The sequence below is a fragment of the Staurois parvus genome, unplaced genomic scaffold (genome assembly GCF_062004578.1).
Source record: "Staurois parvus isolate SC_StPar_1 unplaced genomic scaffold, SC_StPar_1.0 ptg000039l, whole genome shotgun sequence".
NCBI lineage: Eukaryota > Metazoa > Chordata > Amphibia > Anura > Ranidae > Staurois > Staurois parvus.
The window spans coordinates 1372187-1396294 of record NW_028317835.1 but is presented as its reverse complement, the minus strand read 5'-3'; the positions used below and the strand labels follow the sequence as shown (position 1 = coordinate 1396294).

The following is a 24108-nucleotide window of genomic DNA, read 5'->3' as shown; positions in this document are numbered from 1 at the left end:
GCTTCAGTTGGCGGACAGATGGTCGTACGTTTTCCTGCAAAATGTCTTGATAAACTCTGGAATTCATTTTCCCATCAATGACAACAATCTGTCCAGGCCCTGAGGCAGCAAAGCAGCCCCAAACCATGATGCTCCCTCCGCCATGTTTTACAGTGGGGATGAGGTTTTGATGTTGGTGTGCTGTGCCTTTTTTTCTCCACACATAGTGTTGTGTGTTCTTCCCAAACAACTCAATCTTGGTTTCATCTGTCCACAGTATATTCTGCCAGTAGTGCTGTGGAACATCCAGGTGCTCTTTTGCAAACTTCAAACGTGCTGCAATATTCTTTTTGGACAGCAATGGCTTCCTCCGTGGTGTCCTCCCATGTACTCCATTCTTGTTTAATGTTTTCCTTATTGTAGATGTGTCAACAAAAATGTTAGCATGTGCCAGAGATTTCTGTAGGTCTTTAGCTGACACTCTGGGATTCTTCTTTACCTCATGCAGCATTCTGCGCTGTGCTCTTGCAGTCATTTTTACAGGACGACCACGCCTAGGGAGAGTAGCAACAGTGCTAAACTTTCTCCATTTGTAGACAGTCTGTCTTACCGTGGACACATGAACATCAAGGCTTTTGGAGATACTTTAGTAACCCTTTCCAGCTTCATGCAAGTCAACAATTCTTGATGGTAGGTCTTCTGAGAGCTCTTTTCTGCGAGGCATGGTTCACATCAGACAGTGCTTCTTGAAACCAGTAAACCCAAAACAGGTGTGTGTTTTTTAAGGGCAGGACAGCTGTCAGCAACACATTCAATATCATCGCACTGATTGGAGTCAAGGTTGGCTCACTCCTGGCTCCAATTAGCTCTGGGAGAAGTCATTAAGCTAGGGCCTCACATACTTTTTCCTCCCTGCACTGTGAATGTTTACATGTTATGTGCAATTAAACCATGGCAACATCTAATGTTTGTGTAGTATTATGTTCAGCAGACTGTTTTCTTCTATTGTTGTGACTTAGATGACGTTCAGAGCACATTTTATGCCCAATTCATGCAAAACTCCACGTAATCCCAAGGGGTTCACATACTTTTTCTTGCCACTGTATATGGACACGACCCTATAGACATTTCTGCGGCTGCCTCTTTCTTGGACCAGGTCACATTGCCTAGGTTAGATCCCACCTCACTTCAAGATCTAAATGCTCCCATTACTTTATCTGATGTGTCTCTAGCTATTAAATCGCTTGCAAATGGTAAGGCACCAGGCCCTGATGGTTACACAGCCGAATTTTACAAGCTAATGGCAGATTCCATTTCTCCCACATTACAATCGGTGTTCCAGACCATTCAGGCAGGAGGAGACTACATTCCCTCAGGTTCTCAAGCCTATATCAAATTAATAGCCAAAAAAGACAAAGATCTGCTGGAACCGGGCTCGTATCGTCCTATATCACTGCTGAATCTTGATTCTAAACTTTTATCAAAAATCATAGCATCCCGCCTAGCATCTATCTTACCTGCTCTTATACACCCTTCCCAAGCGGGATTTGTACAAGGGCGCTCAGCGGCTTCAAATATTCGGGAGGTGATATCCGCTTTGAATCAAGCCACGACAGACACACTCCTAGACGCGGCAATAGTCTCGCTAGACACAGAAAAGGCTTTTGATAAGGTTAGTTTTGAATGGCTTTTTTTAGCACTTGAAAAGTTTGGGTTTGGGGGCTCGTTTATGCATTTGATTCACGCCATGTACTCGTCTCCAACAGCCCGAGTTGTAGCAGCAGGACACATATCCAACCCTATTCGTCTTCATAAAGGCACAAGACAGGGGTGCCCATTGTCCCCGCTACTTTTCAATCTAGCTCTAGAACCATTAGCTCGCTTTTTATTGTTCAAGTCTGATCTACATGGTGTCGGTATTGGACAAGAAGAGTTGAGACTCACGATGTTTGCGGATGATATTTTAATTTTTACTTCCAGCCCCTCTCTCGACTTGCCCTATATTCAACGTATCTTCTCTTCCTTCCGCCTTTACTCCGGACTCCGTATTAACTTTTCAAAAAGCGAGGTGCTTCCGCTATTCCACTCCCATCTTCCGATATGGACGCAAAATTCCCAATTTAAAATCGCTCCTAACTATATCACCTATTTAGGTATAAAGATAGGGAAACTTGCTTCATCATTATATACGTTAAATTATACGCCAACAATTACAAAGATGATTGGGGAATTGGACATGTGGAAGGAATTACCACTCTCCCTCCTGGGCAGATCACATCTCTTCAAGATGGTCAGCTTTCCAAAACTCCTTTACCCACTTCAAACCATACCTGTTCTGCTCAAACACAACGACATAGCGAGGCTGAACAGGGCAAAATCGGCTTTCTTATGGAAAGGCAAACGTCCCCGTATAGCACTGGACAAGCTGTTTCTACCGAGGTGTGAGGGAGGCTCTGGGCTCCCGAATATTTGCATTTACAATCTTTCCTGTCTACTTCGTATAGGACTAGACTGGCTCACCCAATCTTCCAAATACTCTAATTACCACTTAGAATCTGCATTAGCATCTCCGTATGATCTCTCGGACCTGTTGCATTCCAAGGTTAACTCCCTGCCGCCCCGTTTAAAACATAACCCACTCATCCGAGACACCCTTATTACATGGAGGGAAGTCAGGCGAAAATTGGGGGTCTCCCCTTGGCTTTCACGCTTCCTTCCTATTCATCACAACCCCTCTTTTCCTCCCCCTCAATCTCATGATGCTTATGATACTTGGCGATCTCAACAACTGACTTTGGTACATCAACTATTACACTTCTACAGGTTCCCCAAAACTTCTACATAGTATTCTACAAACATATGGACTTCCGGCACATCACTTCTTCTATATACTACAAGTGAGGAACTTTGTTAACTCCATGGCCCCTATTAAATCTATCAGATTTCAATCGACATTTATTGACGTCTTAGCGAACTCTCGCAAATACAACATCTCAAATATATATAGTCCGCTGAATCTTCTTTTTACCAAGCCTCTAGAGACAATCAACACTGCAAAATCTTGGATCAAGGATTTCAATAATACAATTTCTGCTGACCAACTATTGTCAGGTTTTCAATCCACTTGTGCCTTCAACAGCAATGAGTTCTGGCGTGAAAAACAGCTCAAGATTTTACATCGTGCTTACATACCATGTCTTCACTCTAAAACAGATCCGGCCCTGTCTGCCTGCCCTCTGTGTGGACTTCAAAAACCATCTCTACAACACAGATTGTGGACCTGTCCCCCTATTTCGACATTCTGGCAGCAAGTGGTCCATTTCATATCCGTTATCACAGCTTTCTGCTTACCCATCCACCCACTGCCGCTGCTCTTCGGCTTCCTGGAACATCCAATTATTGGCCTCTTTTCCTCACAAACATCATCTTCAGAGACAATAAATCCTGGATATAAACCTGCCTTTTAATTGCAAGACGTCTCATTCTCCGTCAGTGGGTGTCTGACTCCCCCCTAACCATGACGGGGGTCAAACAAGAGCTCAACACGCTCTTACGCCTGGACAGGCTTCATCTGATCACTTCTCCAACTAAAACAAAGGAATCCAATTACTATAGAAAATGGAACTCATATATTACAGGCTCACTATCCACGCAGGAGCAGCTTTCTGTACCCAGACACGGTCTCGCTATAACTTCATCTGTTGGTCGGCTGTATGTATTGGTTACCTATCTACTGGCTTGTATCCATCTCTAATTCCCAGATCCTCGTATATAATCCGACTCCATAATCATTTTCCCTTTTCTCGTTATGTGATCTTGTATACACTCGACACTGTTCTTTAACAATTGACTTCCATTAGCCGGAGGGAAGAGGACATTTTTTGTTCACATTTTTTCACATTACATTATATTACCCAAGGGGGAATCTGTACTGGTATATACATGGTACATATGCAGGCTATCTGGTTGCTGACCTGTATCTTGTTGTTTTCTTTTTCCATATCTCGGTCTCTTGGTCTATTGTCTCTTTTTTCTTTCTCTTTATACTATCTCTACACCTTTGAGTATAATTCTCCCCATTCTTGTGAGTTTACAGATTGTCTCCTTACCCTCACATTCACACTGTCTTATTGGATTCTCCGCAAACTTTTTCTCCCTTTTTCCCTGCTCATTCCCTTTCTCTTCTTTCTTCTCCTGCCCCCTTTTCCCACTGTTATCTCTTCCTGCCAACTAATTCCTCAGTAGTCCTCTCCTGTATTGTGTTTTGGACACGGTATGGGCGGTCTGCTGCGGACATCTATGTACATTGACATTACTTATCAGATACTGGCAAATACACCATCGACAGCTCATAATTGGACCATATAATCCCTATGGGATGCTATTGTTCTCTCCATGCATAAACCTCTTCTTCCGCACCTTCTCCTACTTTTCCTACCTGTTTGCCATCATGATTAGTATATCATAGTATTGCAATAGCGCCCATATATAGCGGCTATCATCACTGATTTAGGGTGGTGTTCGGTTATTTGCCACACTATTGCACTTCGTTAGAATTGATGTCATATGGGCACTATAACTGTGTTATTATCTCTATATGTTTGTAATTTGTTAAAACCTAATAAAATTTTTCTCAAAAAAAAAAAAAAAAAAGTGTCCACCTGGGACACTACAGGGCAAAAACTCACTATACAGTATGTCTTGTGAACAAAGTTCAGGAATCCCTTTTCCAAAATGGTGGCATGTGCACTTCCGGTTTGTGGCTTGACATCATTGCTGTACCCTACGCGTTACGCCATGTGGTGGGTCTGGAAATGGTCAGTGGGGATCAGATCCAGACCCACACAGGTATCTACGCAGCAGCAGATCACTTCTAATAGTGATCTATTGCTGGCTGCAACCAGCATCTCTAGAGTGGATATGTAACGGAACCGACCCGGCCTGTGCTGAGTACTTCCATTATAATACCGCTTCCCCGTGTGGACACCGACCACAGACACCACAGCTGACCATACAAGACTAGACGACACCAGTCCTGAAGTAAACCAGGAAACAGACTACTTTATTTTATTTTAACACAGATACAAGATATAGATATTCAATGGAACAACCCCCCCTCCCTGCATAATGACACAGGGCGGGGCAATCTACCTTTAGTAACAAGAGACACACCAGCAGACAGTCCCATCAGGAGGGAGGGCTGCTGGAGACACCCCCCCCACCAAGCCAAAACACATACATCCCATGATAGTTTTCTCCCAAGCCAGACACACAATAGAACAATGAGATGCAACCACATGGCATTAAACAACAACCCCCCACCCCAATATTAGGACAGATCCCCCTGTACCCCTAACAGGCACAGGGTGACTTACATATAAGAGGGATATGGGGAGCTGAGACAGGGGTCTCCCCACCTCTCCAAAGGGGGCTGTGTTCCATGGGCCCCCCACCCAAAGTGACTCCCATCACAGGATACATTCTATACAGCAAACTCTTCATAAACAAGGTGGAGTCTACAAACTGGTGTCACATAGAGAGTGTTGTCCATTTATATGAGAACATGAGGATCTGAGAAGGAGATATCTACACAAGGTAAAGGAGATCCAACAGGCACCTGGGTGGGGGAAGTTGGATCCAATGTTTTTGGATGGGCTGAGCTGGAACTTGGTGGGTTTGCTGCTTAAGCCTTTAGATATTACTAATAGTTCTGATAGTAATTCTACACATTGCTGGGATTTCTCTCGCTGCCAGAGTGGAGTTGGCCTCCACTGAACAAGGCTCATTTTAGGCCTTCAGCCTGGACATAGTTACATAACTAATCTGATAGAAAGAAGACACAAGTCCATCCAATTCCACCAATAGAGGGGGGGAGGGGCACACACATAGAAATCCTCCATATACACGATCCTATACCCACAGCTCATCCAGAGGAAGGAAAATCCAATCTGCTCAAACAAAGGAAAATCATTCCTTCCTGACCCCCCGAGAGGCAATCGGATATTCCCGGGATCACCTTCCCTATAAATGTTCTATCCAGTTATATTCTGTGTATCCAAGAAAGGATCCAGGACTTCTGTAACGCAATCCACCAAAAACACAGCAAGGGCAGCGAGGGGGGAGGGGGCTTAGATATGCTGAAGCACCCACATAATTCCCCCAGCACCCCCATACATCCCCCAGCACCCCCATAATTCCCCCAGCACCCCCATACATCCCCCAGCACCCCCATAATTCCCCCAGCACCCCCATACATCCCCCAGCACCCCCATAATTCCCCCAGCACCCCCATACATCCCCCAGCACCCCCATAGATCTCCCAGCACCCCCATAGATCCCCCATGGTCACAGTCAGGTCTTGAATATCTCTTTTTGTGTATCAGTTGCCCAGAACTGGGAGTATTGTAGATCCCAGACAGGGGACTTTGTCCTGATGTGCGGAGGGATCCAGCGGCTCAGAACTGCAGACCCCGATGCTGTGGTTCTAGTTGTGGCTGCAGGGACCCCGGTGGATTGCTATCTCCCTGTGCCCAGAAGAAGTCCTCTGAGGTCCTCGGGGTGAAGTGGTCACACCGGCAGGAGGATTGCAGCTGCCGGCATCCTCCCCATATCACAATGATCAGTCGGAGATTCAGCAGCTATACAGCCACTCCATCCCTTCCACAATTGGAGGAAGGGGGTCCCCCCATCCCACTGTCCCCTTTCCTGGCCTCTCCCATCCCACCAGGGAGCCGGGACTCATTCAGCTGGTGGCAGCCTGACCACTGAGCAGACACAGAGGAACTGACGTTGTCCCTCCTTCTCTCTGACATCAGAACCCGTAACCAACCAAGATTCCATCCCTTCCACTTCTGCTTTGGTGACAACCTTGTTAGTGACACCACCAACACAGGACATTTCTTTCCTTCCAGTGACACCACCAACACAGGGACATTCTTTCCTTCCAGTGACACCACCAACACAGGACATTTCTTTCCTTCCAGTGACACCACCAACACAGGACATTTTATTTCCTTCCAGTGACACAACCAACACAGGACATTTCTATCCTTCCAGTGACACCACCAACACGGGACATTTCTTTCCTTCCAGTGACACCACAACACAGGGACATTTCCTTCCAGTGACACCACCAACACAGGACATTTCTATTCTTCCAGTGACACCACCAACACAGGACATTTCTTTCCTTCCAGTGACACCACCAACACAGGACATTTCTTTCCTTCCAGTGACACCAACACAGGACATTTCTTTCCTTCCAGTGACACCACCAACACAGGACATTTCTTTCCTTCCAGTGACACCACCAACACGGGACATTTCTTTCCTTCCAGTGACACCACCAACACGGGACATTTCTTTCTGCTGATTGTCTCTCTATGGAAACCAATCATTCCCATCCAGGACTCTCGGGGTTTTCACTATGGAAGAAACAAATACAGAGAGAGGTGGGCTGAGAGAGAACTCCGCTTCTTTCAGTGTTTAGTCCCCGGTCACATGGGGTGTCACTCGGCATGCCATTTCCATGCTATGCTTCTTGCAGATCACAAGTCGCACCCTACTGCCCACAATGACGGGTCATATCGGGGGGTGTGACTTGGTGGGAGTCGCAGCGATTTCTAAAGTCGTCCCTGCACTACTATTGGTGGGATTGGCATAGACATCGGTGTCACTCCTGGAATCGGCATTTCCCCCAACTTGGAAATCGTACGACTTCACTGTAAGCTGGATGTGACCGGGGGGTTAGAGGACAAAACTTGGAACTCCGCAAATGAGGCGTCCCACCATGATTAGTGACACCAACTTTCCTTCTTTCTCTTTCCCTCTCAATTCAATGAGCTTTATTGGCAGGAACAAATGACATTGTAGCATTGCCAAAGCAGTTTGTATGGGAAGAGGGGAAATATAAAGGGGGAGGGGTCCATGGGAAGGATTATGAAGTCCTCAGTGTTTCATGTCCCTCTCAGTCTGTGGCATGGTGTCACATGTGGTGCAGCTATTTCCCCCATTGGCTCCTCTTCTCCCAGTAGAATTTGGAGTTTCCTCCTTTCTTCTATAGAAGTGGATGAGAGCGGAGAGTCTCTGGAAGTGAGTGTCCCTCACTGATGAGTACTTGGGGCCCCGTACTGTCCTCCTCCCTCTCTCCCCCCAGGTCCCAGAGGATGGCGGCCCATTCACAAAGTGCAGTGCGATTGGCCCATGAGCAGGAGGAAACCGGCTGTGGGGAGTCATGAGAAACGTGCAGTTCCTGGTGTGACCGGAGCCTGACAAGAAGAATGATGAGAGATATGATCAAATACAATCTCATTACCTCCTCTGCTCACACTTCCAGCAACGTCTCCTCTATAATTCCTCCCACATGGAGCTTCCTGCCTGTGCCTGACATCACTTCCTGCCTGTGCCTGACATCACTTCCTGCCTGTGCCTGACATCATTTCCTGCCTGTGCCTGACATCACTTCCTGGTTGTGCCTGACCTCACTTCTTGTCTGCGTCCGACATCGCTTCCTGTCTGTGCCCGACATCACTTCCTGTCTGCGCCCAACATCACTTCCTGTCTGTGCCGAACATTACTTCCTGTCTGCGACTGACATTACTTCCTGTCTGTGCCTGACATAACTTCCTGTACCTGTTATCACTTCCTGCCTGTCCCCCCATTACTTCTCATCTGCGCCTGACATCACTTCCCATCTGTGCCTGACCTCACTTCCCGTCTGTGCCTCACATTACTTCCTGTCTGTGACTGACATCCTTCCTGTCTGTGCCTGACTTCACTTCCTGTCTGTGCCTTACATCCTTTCTTTCTGTGCCTGACATCACTTCCTGTACCTGACCTCACTTCCTGTCTGTGCCTGATATCCTTCCTATCTGTGTCTGACCTCTGTCTGTGCCTGATATCACTTCCTGTTCCTGACCTCACTTCCTGTCTGTGCCCCACATTTCTTTCTGTCTGTATCTGACATCACTTCCTGTCTGTGCCTGAGCTCACTTTCTGCCTGTGCCTGACATCACTTCCTGTCTGTGCTCGATATTGCTTCCCATCTGAGCCTTACCTCATTTCTTGTCTGTGCCTGACATCACTTCCTGTCTGTGCCTGAGCTCGCTTCCCATCTTTGCCTGACATCACTTCCCATCTGTGCCTGACATCACTTCCTGTCTCTGTATATGTGTGATCACCACCTTGTGGAGCTCAGAAGAACGGCATCCTGAGAAATGTAAGAAAATGAAACCAAACTGTAGGATGACAGCGATTTATTACCTACTTCAGCTCCGGAAACTTTTACCCCCTTCATGACCAGGGAATTTTTTTTCTGTTCAGCACTGCACTACTTTAACTGACAATTGTGCGGTCATGCTACACTGTACACAAGTTTCACTGATATAAATAGAGCTTTCTATTGGTGATATTTGATCACCACTGGGGGGGGGGTTATTTTTTAATTTTGAAAACAAATACCTTCTACTTTGTTATAAAACATATCCCATAAAATCAGATTTCTTCATACATGTAGTACAACGTGTATTCTGCTCCGTGTCTTTGGTAGAAGCATAGCTGAATCCGTGGATATTGATTGGTCTGTGTGAAGTTATGGCGTCTACAAACTATGGGATATAGAATGGAATTTATGCAGCTTTTACGTCGCTGTTACTTTCTGACTGCCGATCACATTTCTTGAGGCAGTAAAATGCCCGGACCTTACAAACATCCCCAAATGTCCCCTTTATGGGAAGGATACATCCCAAGGTATGTGCTGAGAGGCATGTTGTGTCCATGGAACATTTACAGTGTTTGCCATAAGTTATTGGAAAATGAAAAACAAAATCTATTTACACCAAGTTGTCATTTAATGAGCTATTTCTGGCACACGCCATGGGGAGATGTGGAATTACACCCCAAAACACATTCTGCTACTTCTCCCCAGTATGAGGACACCACAAGTGACAGACTTTCTGGCAGCCTTGCCACATACAGGTCCCAAAACCCAATGACCACCTTAAGGAGGCTTAGGCAACCATCTTAGAGTGCCAGGATAGGGGGGGTGGTAAAATATGAACCTGCAGCCACTTGCTGGGGATTTGGATATTTAACAATGCTGCAGACGTGTTATTTCCCCCCACACTGCCCACCGCTATACAGCCGGGAGTGTGAGGACTTTAGTAAATCCGAATGTCGGCTGTCATGTGGAAGTGATACAAGTGGCTGTGAAGTCGCCTATCATTGCCTCACCCACCACTGAGATGTGCCCCTCCCCCTGACACCATGTGGGACAGCAGAGCCCGGTGCTGCCATGGTGGGTGTCACTGGGAAGGACAGAGGGAGCTCAGCGCACCTCCTATACACAGATCAGGACGTGACATGTACATTGGGGTGCCTACATAGGAACACGGCGATCCCCACACACGTTACATATCAGCGCACACGCCGGAGGGAGAGCAATGATTGGAGCACCAGTGCTCCTGTGTAACTCTATACTGATGACCTGGAGGGGCTATTAAAGCGTTCCAAGTGCACACAGTGTTACGGCTTGACATGTTGGGAATCCCATTTCCTCGGCACAACCTCATCTTTTATATTTCACCAGAAAATAGGTCATGAATTGCATTTATGTGCTCAGAAATAAACGTTACTATATTGTTCCTGAAATGTTGCCTTTCATAAACTGTTGTGCTAATATCATGTAACATAGAAAATGACAACTCCCAACATTGGATTATATAGGGTGTCTGCTATCAAAGAATACATCAGATTTGGGGTTTACTGATCTTCAGGAATAAAATGATTTTTAAAAAGTGTAAACAAAAATAAAAAATGTCCCCAGGACTCCATGGACCCCTTCATTCCACGCCGTCTCCAGGAACCGGGAAACCACAGAGAAGCCAAGTGTCCCCGACTTCCTCTCCAGGCTGGGATGTCACTCTGGTCGGGCGCCACCTACAGGGGAAGAAGCAGACTGCACCGGCCTACATCTGCTCTATGCTTTGTCTGATCAGGATGGCGGCCATTTCTACCTGAACACAGAGCGCCCTAAACACGAGGTAAACGTGGTGCAGCATTGAGCCCCGTCCAGCTGTAGTGTAGACTTTGACAGGCTGCAGGCAGCGGGGCTGGACGCTGTACCTGTGCCTACCAGGTGTATTATAATGCCAGCATTGCACCCACAGGGGCCGGACCCCCCCATGTACAAGGGGCCTAAGAGATACCATCAGCTTGTGTCCCATTCCACCAGACTCCTAGAACTGGAAGAGGACATTTTTGGGGGGATGTTGTAGAAGAACCCAGACCACGGTATTGTGCGGTGAAAATATCATCCACCTTTATTCATCATATACATGTGACACTTTAACAACAGAAGAAAAGAGATAGATTGTTTACATTTCAAGGATCTATTTATACCATTTATATCATCTATTATAAGAAATGATTAACATACAACACGCCCCTCATTAATACCAGCCCCGCCCACTTATGTAACCATCACTCACACTACACATTGTACATATCTCTGCACACACCAGAGGGAGAGGAATAACTCTAGGGCCATCATTCATGGTTCACTATATAAACTGATGACCTGTAAAGGCTTTTAAAGTGTCCCCTATGGACAATATTTGGTACTGAAGTTTGTCACCATTTCACAAGCACATGACATTTTAAAGCTTGACATGTTTGGTATCTATATACTTGATGCCAACCTCATCTTTCATTTTTCTTCAAATTGGGTCATATATTGTGTTTTTCTGAACTGGAATTATTGTTAGTGTTTTTTTACTGAAAATATGCATTTCATAGACAGCTGCGCTAATATTGTGTGCCAAAAATTGTAACCACCACCATTTTATTCTCCAGGGTCTCTGCTTTCAGAAAATAAAACACAATATTTAGGGGCTTTAAATAATCTTCTGTTCTAACAATGTGAATGTAATCATGTGCATAAACAAGCAAAATCAACTGGCAGCAAAACACACAACAGCAACAATGTATACAATTATCATCAAATCTATAGTAGCAACTAATGGCCTAAGAAGCAAAGCCACCATATTACTCAACCAAGTTCCAGCTAAACCCATCCAAGAAAATGGATCCCACTTCCCCCCACCCAGGTGACTGTTGGAACTCCTTTACCTTGTGTAGATATCCCCTTCTGAGATCCTCATGATCTAATATAAATGGACAACACTCTCTGACACCAGTTTGTAGACTCCGCCTTGATCTTCCGAGAGATAGTCAGCCGCCATGCAGTTCTGTGACACCACCTTAGGTGATGGAGCCACTTCTGGTGTCAGCTCTGCTATACCATCAATGGTGTCATTGGTTATCTGATCCATGACTCCAGTACACCGGTTCATCTTACTTATCTTAGATTACTTAGATTCCCCATCCCGTCTATGAAGGGCTCACTGCATAAAACATCTCCACTCCAGAGAAAATGTTTCTTCTCACTGGAAGGCCAGGGGAGTATTGGGAGAAATTGAGGCTTTCCCTTACAGATATGGGGGAGGGGCAACATAACCTAAAGTACAGCTATGGGTGGAATTGAAGGGAAGCCATTTTAGGGTGCTCCTTCCACACAAGAAGCAATGTATATGGAAGGACTAGTAATCCATTGGACCAATGGGGATTAAACATTCTGCAATACATTGAGACACCATGAAATGTTACTGGCCTCTGATTGGCTTTCCTATTGTTAGTGAAGTGAGACTCTCCTTGTCGGTGTCATCAATGGAAAGAAACCATGTGAAATGTTTCCCCCAAATCCAAAAAGGTGACCCCCTTGGGTAGGTAGCCATCCTACTATTCCTAAAAACTAAAAAACTAGTAGTTGGAAGTCAATATAAAGCACTTTATACTGTTTTTAATTGATTATATATATATGTACGGATTTTGTATTTTTTCTATTTTTGTATATGCATTTTGTAATAAATTTTGGATTAAACCTTATTGTTAAAAGTAAATGTGACCGACTTCCCTGTTGCCAATTACATGCACAGTCTATATAGCCGACGTATACAGGGTTGTTAAACAGTGGATATAACAGTTACATGTTTTCACACAAACAACATCACAATTAGCAACATTGTCTCAATTTGATCAATACAGCTGTCCATAATGATAGTTATAAAGGTTTCGCCCCAAAAAGATGGCCGCAACCATACATACTTCAAGAAAATGGCGCCAAACTATTATAAAAGAAGTCCAGGCACGGTGATTGTCCTATCACATCCCCCGGAAGAAGCCACGTGACCCTGTGGCGCAACGCATTGGGGAGGGGCTTTGATGTCACCACGGCAACCCAACTTCAGTAACGGCGGGTATAGACAGTGTGTGTAGACACACGGAGGAAGCCTGTCACATCCGCATTTAGCGGTTTTATCTATTACAAAGCGCATTGAAATGATTGACATGTGAGGTCATATAGAGGGCATTAAATAAATCTTTTTATTAAAACGATAAGGCACCAAATATCTCTTCTTTCTTCCACTATACTAACGAGGAGAAAAATAGGGAGATGGAGCCACATCCAGCATCAGAAGGAAGCAGAGATCATCATGTCCATACAAGCACATTAGAAGTGACCAATCCAGGAAAACCCAGGGGAGGTCCAAAGGATCTCATCAATACAAACCTCTTAAAAGCTGTGTCAGCCCAGCAATAGGCTAACAAGAAGGTGAGCCCATAAAAGGGTCAATATTCAAGCAAGGATTTATTTCTACAGTTCCTTATATACAGCAATTACTATTGTGGACACGAATAGAATACTCCGCTATTATTCATAGACTTTGGACACCATTTCATTTTTAGATTCTTTTTCATCTTTTCATTTTCAAAATTTTGTGATTATATTTCATTTATATTTTTTATTTTTATTTATTTTTTTGTTATTATTTTTTATATATTTTTCTATTATGCATAATTATTATTTATTTCTTATTTAAAAAAAAAAAAAATTCACACTTAAATATCCAGAAAATCTTTTTGCTGTACTTTATAAGGATTTCTCTTATATTTTCATATGTGAATTATTCATGATAAAATCAGGCCAGTGTTTATTAATAACAATCTAATATATAATTTATATAGATATACCTTATTGTAGGGGCGCGGCCCTATCTATTAACTTACATTTTATCATCCTACTATTCCTGATATGAGTTTGTAGTCCCTGCTACTACAGGAAACATGCGGGCGATCATTTACACCTTTTACAGCAGGACAGTAAATATCAGAACACAATTCAAACATCAGACCAACAGCAGGAAGTCTGCTAACTGAATGTGTAATGCAATCTGTCATTAGCATTCCCAGAGTTCCCTCTGCAACATAGTTGTATCAGCTGTTGGTCCTGTCTGTAGATCTGTTATTTTCCCACCTTCTGTAACAGGGTGACAACCCTGATCATTCTGCAGGAACATTACACAGCAGCGTTGTCACCCTGTACAGGGAAGTCTTAGATAGATTATAAGTAAGACACACAACAAGTAAAACCCAACTTCAGCTAACGCTTCTACAGCAGTTACAGCAACAGGTTCTCTATAAGGTCCAACCCCCCATATGAATGACAACTGACAGTTGTGAGCACCCCCAGCAGTGTTATAGGATTTGCCCCAACCCCTCCAACTGCCATTTTTCCCAAAAGACTTGGTCTTCTACAGGAAGTACAAAAAAAAAACAATCTACTGGGAGTGACAACAAAAAATAAAACAATAGGAGACTCGGAAAAACAAAACCTGCTCTGCTAATGACAGATTTCATTATTAATGTCATTAGTGATGTTGCCCATAGTTACACTTTGGTGCCAACGTTGTAATATTTCCAGGGAGAAGAAGTTTTCTTTACAAACTTTCCACCAAAAAGAGATGTGTGCACTCAGAGTGATTATTGTGAACCCCAATCAGAGGAATGTCAGTCCCCCGGAAGAAGTGGTAGGAATATGACCGCACACTCAGCACTTTGTAAGTTCAGATCTCTGGCAGTTGTATTGTGTGATTAGTCTATGGAGAGGAGTAATAGCTGGAAAGAGAAAACATGGAACAAGGATTTCTGATCTTCACCTGATGGAATCCCATTTGGCAGAACCACATGGAACACAAGTGGCCAGCTGGGCTTACGTTTTACTGCTGAATACATCCCCTAAATCAGCAGTAACTCAGTATTGGAAGGCCTGCATCAGCTTGGGATGTTGTTTTCTCACTGAACAGAGACTTCTTTCTAGCTGGTGTCACAGCCGCAGACCTGCCTGAAAGGTTGTCACCCATGAGATGATATCCTACAACCTCACAAACACCCCCTTTCCTCTCTATGATCACAATCTCATCACCTTCACAGTCTCCTCATCTTCAAACACTTATCCCTCCAATCAGCAATCACCTGCAGAAACCTTCACAACTTGAACCCTTCTCCCTTCCACTCTGCAACTGACCAACTCTATGACAGAATCTCTCCCCTGTCCTGCCCTGACCTGGCCACTGCTGTATACAACAGTTCACTTTCATCCACATTAGACTCACTTGCTCCTCTAACAACATGAAGCATCAGGCCCCGACCATTACAACCTTGGCAGACTGACAACACCAGAGATCCTAAATGACATAGTCGTGTGCTGGAGCGAATGTGGCGTAAAACCAAATCTCACCAAGCATTCACGCGATATAAATCTGCTTTCTTCACATACAATTCCTCCCTCCATGCTGCCAGACAAGCCTACTTTGTCACTCTCATCAATAGCTTGTCATCCAGTCCTCGTCGTCTCTTCTCTACTTCTAACTCTCTACTTTCTCCACCTCCACCCAGTACCTCACTCACTGCTCACGAGATTGCAAATCATTTCAAAAACAAGATTGATGCAATTCATAGGGGCATCTCCACTGCACAGACATCCATCCCACTTAGCATACCTTATACTAAACCTCCCTCAACACTTTCCTCTTCTGACCTTGCTACTACCAAAGAGGTCACTAAGGTTTCTCAGAAGCCCGTCTCACTACCTGCCCTTCCCCTCTAAAGCATGCACACATAACTCCCATACTTAACAAGCCCTCCCTGGACCCCACCAACCTGAACAACTTAAGACCTATCTCACTGCTGCCATTTACCTCTAAACTCATAGAACGCTTAGTCTACAATCGCCTGAGCTCCTCCCACCTCACCGACAACAACCTTCTTGACCCTTTACAGTCTGGCTTTCGCTCACTACACTCCTCTGAAACTGACCTACTAAACCTCACTAATGATCTACTAACTGCTAAAACCAATGGCCACTACTCCGTACTCATCCCAACCAATGGCCACTACTCTGTACTCCTCCCAGCCAATGGCCACTACTCTGTACTCCTCCCAACCAATGGCCACTACTCTGAACTCATCCCAACCCATGGCCACTACTCCGTACTCCTCCCAACCAATGGCCACTACTCCATACTCCTCCCAACCAATGGCCACTACTCCGTACTCCTCCCAACCAATGGCCACTACTCCGTACTCATCCCAACCAATGGCCACTACTCCATACTCATCCCAACCAATGGCCACTACTCCGTACTCATCCCAACCAATGGCCACTACCCCGTACTCATTCCAACCAATGGCCACTACTCAGTACTCATCCCAACCAACTCCTCAAAAAACTCAACTCCTTTGGCCTCCAAGACTCTGCTCTCTCATGGTTCTCCTCATACCTATCGCAGCACTCCATCAGCATTAACCATAACTCTGCCTCCTTCTCTCCACTCCCTCTTTCTGTAGGGGTCCCTCAAGGTTCCGTCCTTGGACCACTACTCTTCTCCATCTACACCTCCTCCCTTTCTCACTTGATAAACTCCCATGGCTTTAAGTACCATCTCTATGCTAATGACACACAAATCTATCTTTCTATCCCTCACCTCACCCCTTCAGTCTCCTCCTCACCTCACCCCTTCAGTCTCCTCTCACATTACTAACCTACTAAGCGACATATCGGCATGGATGTCACTCCACTTCCTCAAACTCAATCTTTCCAAAACTGAGCTCTTAGTATTCCCCCCAGTCTGTGCCCCCCCCCTGACTTCTCCATCAAGATCAATAACACAACCATCAGTCCCTCCCCTCATGCCAGGGTGTTAGGTGTAATCCTAGACTCCCATCTGTCCTTTCAGTCCCAAATCCAATCACTGTCCAAATTTTGTAGACTTCACCTCCGCAACATCTCCAAGATATGGCCGTTCTTAACCTCGGAAACCACTAAGCAACTTATTCACTCCCTGGTTATATCTTGCCTTGACTATTGTAACTCCCTCCTCATTGGCCAACCTCATCGCAGGCTATCCCCTCTTCAGTCTATCATGAATGCTGCTGCCAGACTCATCCACCTTACTAACCATTCTGTATCAGCCACCCTTCACTGCCAATCCCTCCACTGGCCTTCACTCAGTGTCCTCCACCCCTCTCTGCCAATCCCTCCACTGGCCTCCATTCAGTATCCTCCACCCCCCTCTATCAATCCCTCCACTGGCCTCCACTCAGTGTCCTCCACCCCCCTCTGCCAATCCCTCCACTGGCTTCCCATTGCCCAACGGATAAAATTCAAAACATTAACAATAACATATAAAGTCATTTATAACTCTGCCCCAAATTACATCACCAATATTGTCTCCAAATATCACCCAAACCATACTCTCCGCTCCTCGCACAACCTCCTGCTCTCTAGCTCCCTTGTCTCCTCCTCCCATGCTCATCTCCAGGACTTCTCCAGAGCTTCCCCCATCCTCTGGAATGCTCTACCCCAATTTATCAGACTATCGCCTACTCTGCTCACTTTTAGGCGATCTCTGAAAACCTCTCTCTTCAGGGAAGCCTATCCTGCCCTCAGCTAATAATGGAATCTTCTACTCTTCCAACCAGTCCATCCCCCACAGTTACTACCTTTTGTACCACTAGCCCCTCCCTCCTAGATTGTAAGCTCCGAGGAGAAGGGTCCTCCTATCCCTCTTGTAATAAACTTTATGGTTACTGTATTGTCTCCCGTTATATTGTAAAGCGCTGAGCAAACTGTTGGCGCTATATAAATCCTGTATAATAATAATAATGAGAGGAGATAAAATGTGGAAAGAAGGCATTGATAATGGGAGAGGAGATGGAACATGTAATGGGAGGAATGGGCAAGGTGGGCTTAGCTGGAGACCTCAAGCCTGGCTGATCATGTATCAATAGTCAGAAAAACCTGGAATGGACTCTCCCACTGAGGCTTCAGAGACCTGTTAAGATGACAATAGACCCCATCCTAGTCTCTGGTACTGAGGCAGTGTTGGTCATGTATTACCTCAGGATCCAGAAATGAAGAAAATGCTTGGAAACACAACTCAGTTGGTGAATCATGAAAATGCATTACATGTTCATTCAAAGCTCCATAAAAAAAGATAAAGATGAGAATCATGAGGGAAGCTGTTTGGTTATTGATGCTTATCTTAAAAAGATTGTCAAACGATAAAATATTTAGACAGGCATTAACTGTAAAAGTTTTGTCACATTGATAGCATTAAATTGGCTTCTCTCCAGTGTGAATCCTCTGGTGTCTGATAAGATGTGACTTCACTGTAAAATCTTTATCACATTCAGAACACTGATATGGCTTCTCTCCAATGTGAATCCTCTGGTGTCTGATAAGATATGACTTCAATGTAAAAGCTTTATCACATTCAGAATACTGATATGACTTCTCTCCAGTGTGAATCCTCTGGTGTGTGATAAGATGTGACTTCACTGTAAAAGCTTTATCACATTCAGAACACTGATATGGCTTCTCTCCAGTGTGAATCCCCTGGTGTGTGATAAGATGTGACTTCTGTGTAAAATCTTTATCACATTCAGAACACTGATATGGCTTCTCTCCAGTGTGAATCCCCTGGTGTGTGATAAGATGTGACTTCTGTGTAAAAGCTTTATCACATTCAGAACACTGATATGACTTCTCTCCAGTGTGAATCCTCTGGTGTCTGATAAGACATGACTTCTTTGTAAAAGCTTTATCACATTCAGAACACTGATATGACTTCTCTCCAGTGTGACTCCTCTGGTGTGTGATAAGACTTGACTTCACTGTAAAAGCTTTATCACATTCAGAACACTGATATGGCTTCTCTCCAGTGTGAATCTTCTGGTGTGTGATAAGACTTGAATTCATTGTAAAAGCTGTAACACATTCAGAACACTGATATGGCTTCTCTCCAGTGTGAATACTCTGGTGTCTGATAAGATGTGACTTCCGTGTAAAAGCTTTAACACATTCAGAACACTGATATGACTTCTCTCCAGTGTGAATCCTCTGGTGTCTGATAAGATTTGACTTCACTGTAAAACCTTTATCACATTGAGAACACTGATATGGCTTCTCTCCAGTGTGAATCCTCTGGTGTGTGATAAGACGTGACTTATGAGTAAAAGCTTTATCACATTCAGAACACTGATATGACTTCTCTCCAGTGTGAATCCTCTGGTGTGTGAGAAGACTTGACTTCGCTGTAAAAGCTTTATCACATTCAGAACACTGATATGACTTCTCTCCAGTGTGAATCCTCTGGTGTGTGATAAGATGTGACTTCCGTGTAAAAGCTTTAACACATTCAGAACACTGATATGACTTCTCTCCAGTGTGAATCCTCTGGTGTGTGTTAAGATCTGACTTCACTGTAAAAGCTTTATCACATTCAGAACACTGATATGGCTTCTCTCCAGTGTGAATCCTCTGGTGTGTGATAAGACTTGACTTCACTGTAAAAGCTTTAACACATTCAGAACACTGATATGACTTCTCTCCAGTGTGAATCCTCTGGTGTGTGATAAGATGTGACTTCCGTGTAAAAGCTTTACCACATTCAGAACACTGATATGGCTTCTCTCCAGTGTGAACAATCTGGTGTGTGATAAGATGTGACTTCTGTGTAAAAGCTTTATCACATTCAGAACACTGATATGGCTTCTCTCCAGTGTGAACTCTTTGGTGTACTATAAGGTCTCTCTCGCTTGAAAAAGTTTTGCCACATTCAGAACAATGATATGACTTCCCTCCATTGTGAACCTTCTGGTGATTGATATATTTTCTCTCCATTGTAATATCTCCAAACAAGAAGTAGTTTGAAATGACTCCTCTTATGTATACTGGGGTTTGAACTTTATTGTAAAGCCTTTGTCACTTCCAGAACACAGAAATTCCTTTTCTCCTGTTGTCCTCTGAGGCTGGATCAATGTGGAAGAGGATCCAAACCATGACTTTTAGAACACAGATATGACTTGTATCCCGTGTGAATCCTCCAGTGAGCTGCAATAAAGACTTTCAGTCAATTAAGACAACCATATGTCTTGTTTTCCATGTGACTCAGCTGTATTCATGAAGACCAACATGACCGAAAACTTGGTTCATCAATTCACCTGTACAAAAAAAAAAAAATTAAAATTCTATATAAAGGGCTACATAAAGTTGCTTTCTATTTTTAATGTTCATTACTAAATATATCTTATGAATAGAAAGAATATGTACAGCATTATCTACAGTATTTTTTTTAATCAAATAGAGTTTATTAAGAAAGTTTCTAAGTGCGCACAGTATTCCCAACATTCAGCCCAGACAATGGAGTCATACATTCTCACGTATAGGCAGTTGTGGCACTGTTACAGATCATACAGAACAATAACTTGCTTTGTCTATGGTGTCACTTTTACCTTTTATAAACAAATGAACAGAGAAAAGAAGAAACAACCTAGAACAATTCAGCTGTACACGGCAAGTAACTCCCCCCAGTACATACATAGATAGCTGACACCGATCAATGAGGCCTGTGTCTCCAGGATCATACCCCAAGTATGGGTGTCCAATGTAGTCACCATTCAGTAGGATACAACTGGCCGTTCTCCTTCTACGGGGCTAAAAAAGCTAAAATTTTTAAAACCTATGATGTTAATGTGGAGATCACCTGCTCAATCCACTGTTGTCTGCTAGGAGTTTGAGATGATAGCCAAGATCGGGATATTTTTTATGGTCAAGCAGCCTCACTATTGCTCTATGACTTGTAATAGGAGGAGGTGTAAATAATTCCTCCTCTATTGAGACCAAGAGGCACACCCGAGGAATATTGAATACCAACATTACAATACTGGTCATATTGTTCCACTTTTTGAATTATTTTTTTGACATCTCCAAAACATGTATCAAATCCCCGACATCACCGCTACAATTGGGGTCATAAGGGGAAATCCCTCCTGTCCTAGCTGAACAATTGAGCTGGAGTCCAGAAAGCTCTATGCAAAAGAAATGACAGAGTTTCTGTGAAGAGGACAGAGAGATGAGAGGTATGGAGGTCACAATCACCTCCCACCACTCTCTCTTATTTTTTCTGTTTCCCATTTCTTTCTATAATTCTTCGGCAAGAGTCAAAAGACTGGAATAAATATATGAGAGATCATGCCTTTTCCACTGGTGCCATCTGAAGCCCATTAACAAGTGTGAGAGTGTCAGGAATGGACTTGCCAATGGTGGTGGGGCTCACCTGCCTTGTGGGCTGCAGTACCAGGGCTGGCCAGCGGGTGCTCTCAGCAACCAGAGGCTCACTCCGGTAATCGGCCATCACCTGAGGCTGATTGCAGGAGGTGTATTTAAGGAATGGCCGGGCCTGTGATCAGTGCCTTGATGTATGTTTCCCATGAGCCCCTGTATCTTGTTATCTGTGCCTGATCATCTGTTCTGTGAAGTACCCTTTGTTGCCGACCCGGCTTTGATCCTGATCCTGCTGACTGTCTCCTGCACTGACCCATGGCTCTTTACATGACTACTCTCTGCCTGCTCCTCCTGTACCTACCTGCCTGATAGTTACCGACCCGGCCTGCCTGACTATGCTTGTGTTCCCACACATATTGGGACTAGCTTAAGGTTTGGTTTTGCACTGTGTTCTGTGTATTGTGTAACCTTAAATAAATTATATTACTTTTACACCATCCTTGAGCCTGCGTTTCCCTGTGTCAGTCCACACATCTCTGGTCATACCTGGAGCCCTGACATAGAGTGATGTGAAATCTGTATCTGATGGAAGTAGCAACCGATGGATGGGATCTAATGTGTCTACTAAGTCCCACCTGGTAAGATGTTGAAGTTGGGCAGCTATAATATAAAGTCTAACATTTGGTATTGCTAGGCCTCCTTGGTCTTCACCATACTGTAGAGTAGTGAGTGTGATTCTAGCTGACAGCTTCTTCTAAATGAGTTCCCCAAACTGGGAGTCTATACTGGAGAACCACTTACGAGGTGTCCACATGGGAGAATTGTGGAGTATATAGAGGAATTGTGGGGTCCATATCTTCTCTTGTTCATAGATTTTATTGGAAAGAGATAATAGTTTTACAAGGAGCTGATAACAATGTGATTGCAGGACTCACCAACAGTAAGTCAGAAGGGGTACAACCCTTAGAGGTAACGTACAGGTTGTAATTTGTACAGTACAAATAATATCTTCATACATTAAAGTGGAGTTCCAGTGAAAAATAAAAAAAAATAAAAGTCAGCAGCTGCAAAAACTGTAGCTGCTGACTTTTAAAAGACGGGCACTTACCTGTCCCTCGATCTCGTGGTGTCCTCCCCACAGCCCGTTTCACTGGCCGCCCTGTGTTTCCAGTGCCGGCATCTTCAGTGTGGGCACCCAGCTGTGACCGCTTGCAGCTTCACATCCGGGTGCCCACTGAGCATGTGCGAGTATCTCTGTGCTTTGTGAATGGTCCTGTAGTCTTCTAGGACCTTTCATGTGTCCCAGAAGACTACAGGGAGGGAGGGGGGAGGACAACTTCCGCTTCTGATCATGTAGGTGATTGCAGTAGAAGTGGGAGCGGGTACCTGTCAATTTCGGTTACCCCCCCAAAATGTGCCAGTGGGGTCCTTAACCACTTGCCTACCAGGCACTTATACCCCCTTCCTTACCAGGCCAATTTTCAACTTTCAACGTTGCCACACTTTAAATGACAATTGTGCGGTCATGCAACATTGTACTCATTTTTATCATTTTTTTTTACACAAATAGAACTTCCTTTTGGTGGTCTTTACTCCCCGCTGGGTGTTTTATTTTTTGTGCTATAAACAAAAAAAGAGCAAAAAATTTAAAAAAAAAATTTCTTTGTTTCTATTATAACATTTAGGAAACAGGTCATTTTTCTCCTTCACTGATGTGCGTTGATGAGGCTGCACTGATAGGCAGCACGGAAAGGCAGCACTGATGGGCACTGATAGGCGGTACTGATAGGAGGCACTGATGATGGGTACTGATAGTTGTCACTGATTGGCAGCACTGCTGGGCACTGACAGGCGGCACTGCTGGGTGGCACTGGTGGGCAGTGACTGGCAGCACTGCTGGGCAAAGGAGGGTGGCACTGCTGGGCACTTGTGGGCAGAACTGGTGGGTGGCGCTGCTGGGCACCGATCCTCAGGGCACGGATCCTCAGTGCCCTGATGATCCCTCCTCTGACAACTGCTGGCAGTACCTTCCTCATGCTCTGACAGCGTGAGGAAAGTGCAGTCTAGAACCGGCAACTGCAATTCCCGATGACCAGCGTGTCATAGGACACAGCGATCATGGAGATCGCCAGGTTCATGCCCCCGGGGGCATGCAGGAGAGCGCATTCTGGGAGGACATCATATGAGATTTCTACATGGCAAATAATTTCCTAGCAGGTGTAGTAGAGTCATAGAAATCCAACAGACCCAACAGTCATGACATGCATGCTGCTGATTCTGTGTCATTGAATCACTCATTGAGGGGCGTGTTCAAAATAATAGCAGTGTGGAGTTCTATTAGTGAGGTCATTCATTCTTTGAAAAACAGGTGGCAATGATTGCCCTTATTTAAGGAAGGAAGGCAGCAAATGTTGGACATGCTGGTTACAGTGCATTTCTCTCTGAAATTCTGAGGAAAATGGGTCGTTCCAGACATTGTTCAGAAGAACAGCGTACCTTGATTAAAAAGTTGATTGGAGAGGGGAAAACATATAAAGAAGTGCAGAAAATGATCGGCTGCTCAGCTAAAATGATGGCAAATGCTTTAAAATGGCAACCAAAACCTGAAAGACGTGGAAGAAAGCGAAAAAACTACCATTGGAATGGATAGAAGAATAGCCAAAATG

General features: G+C 44.5%; 2 protein-coding genes across 2 annotated transcripts in view; both read right to left on the bottom strand.

The window, feature by feature from the left end:
* The window catches only part of LOC149470542 (uncharacterized), a 47142-nt gene extending 25383 nt beyond the window's left edge, over positions 1-21759 (bottom strand). The window contains 2 exon segments of the mRNA XM_089662911.1: positions 18569-19848; positions 21756-21759. Of these exon segments, the coding sequence (XP_089519037.1) occupies positions 18569-19848; positions 21756-21759 (1284 nt within the window).
* The window catches only part of LOC149470540 (uncharacterized), a 699116-nt gene that overhangs the window by 601769 nt on the left and 73239 nt on the right, over positions 1-24108 (bottom strand). The window lies entirely within an intron of this gene.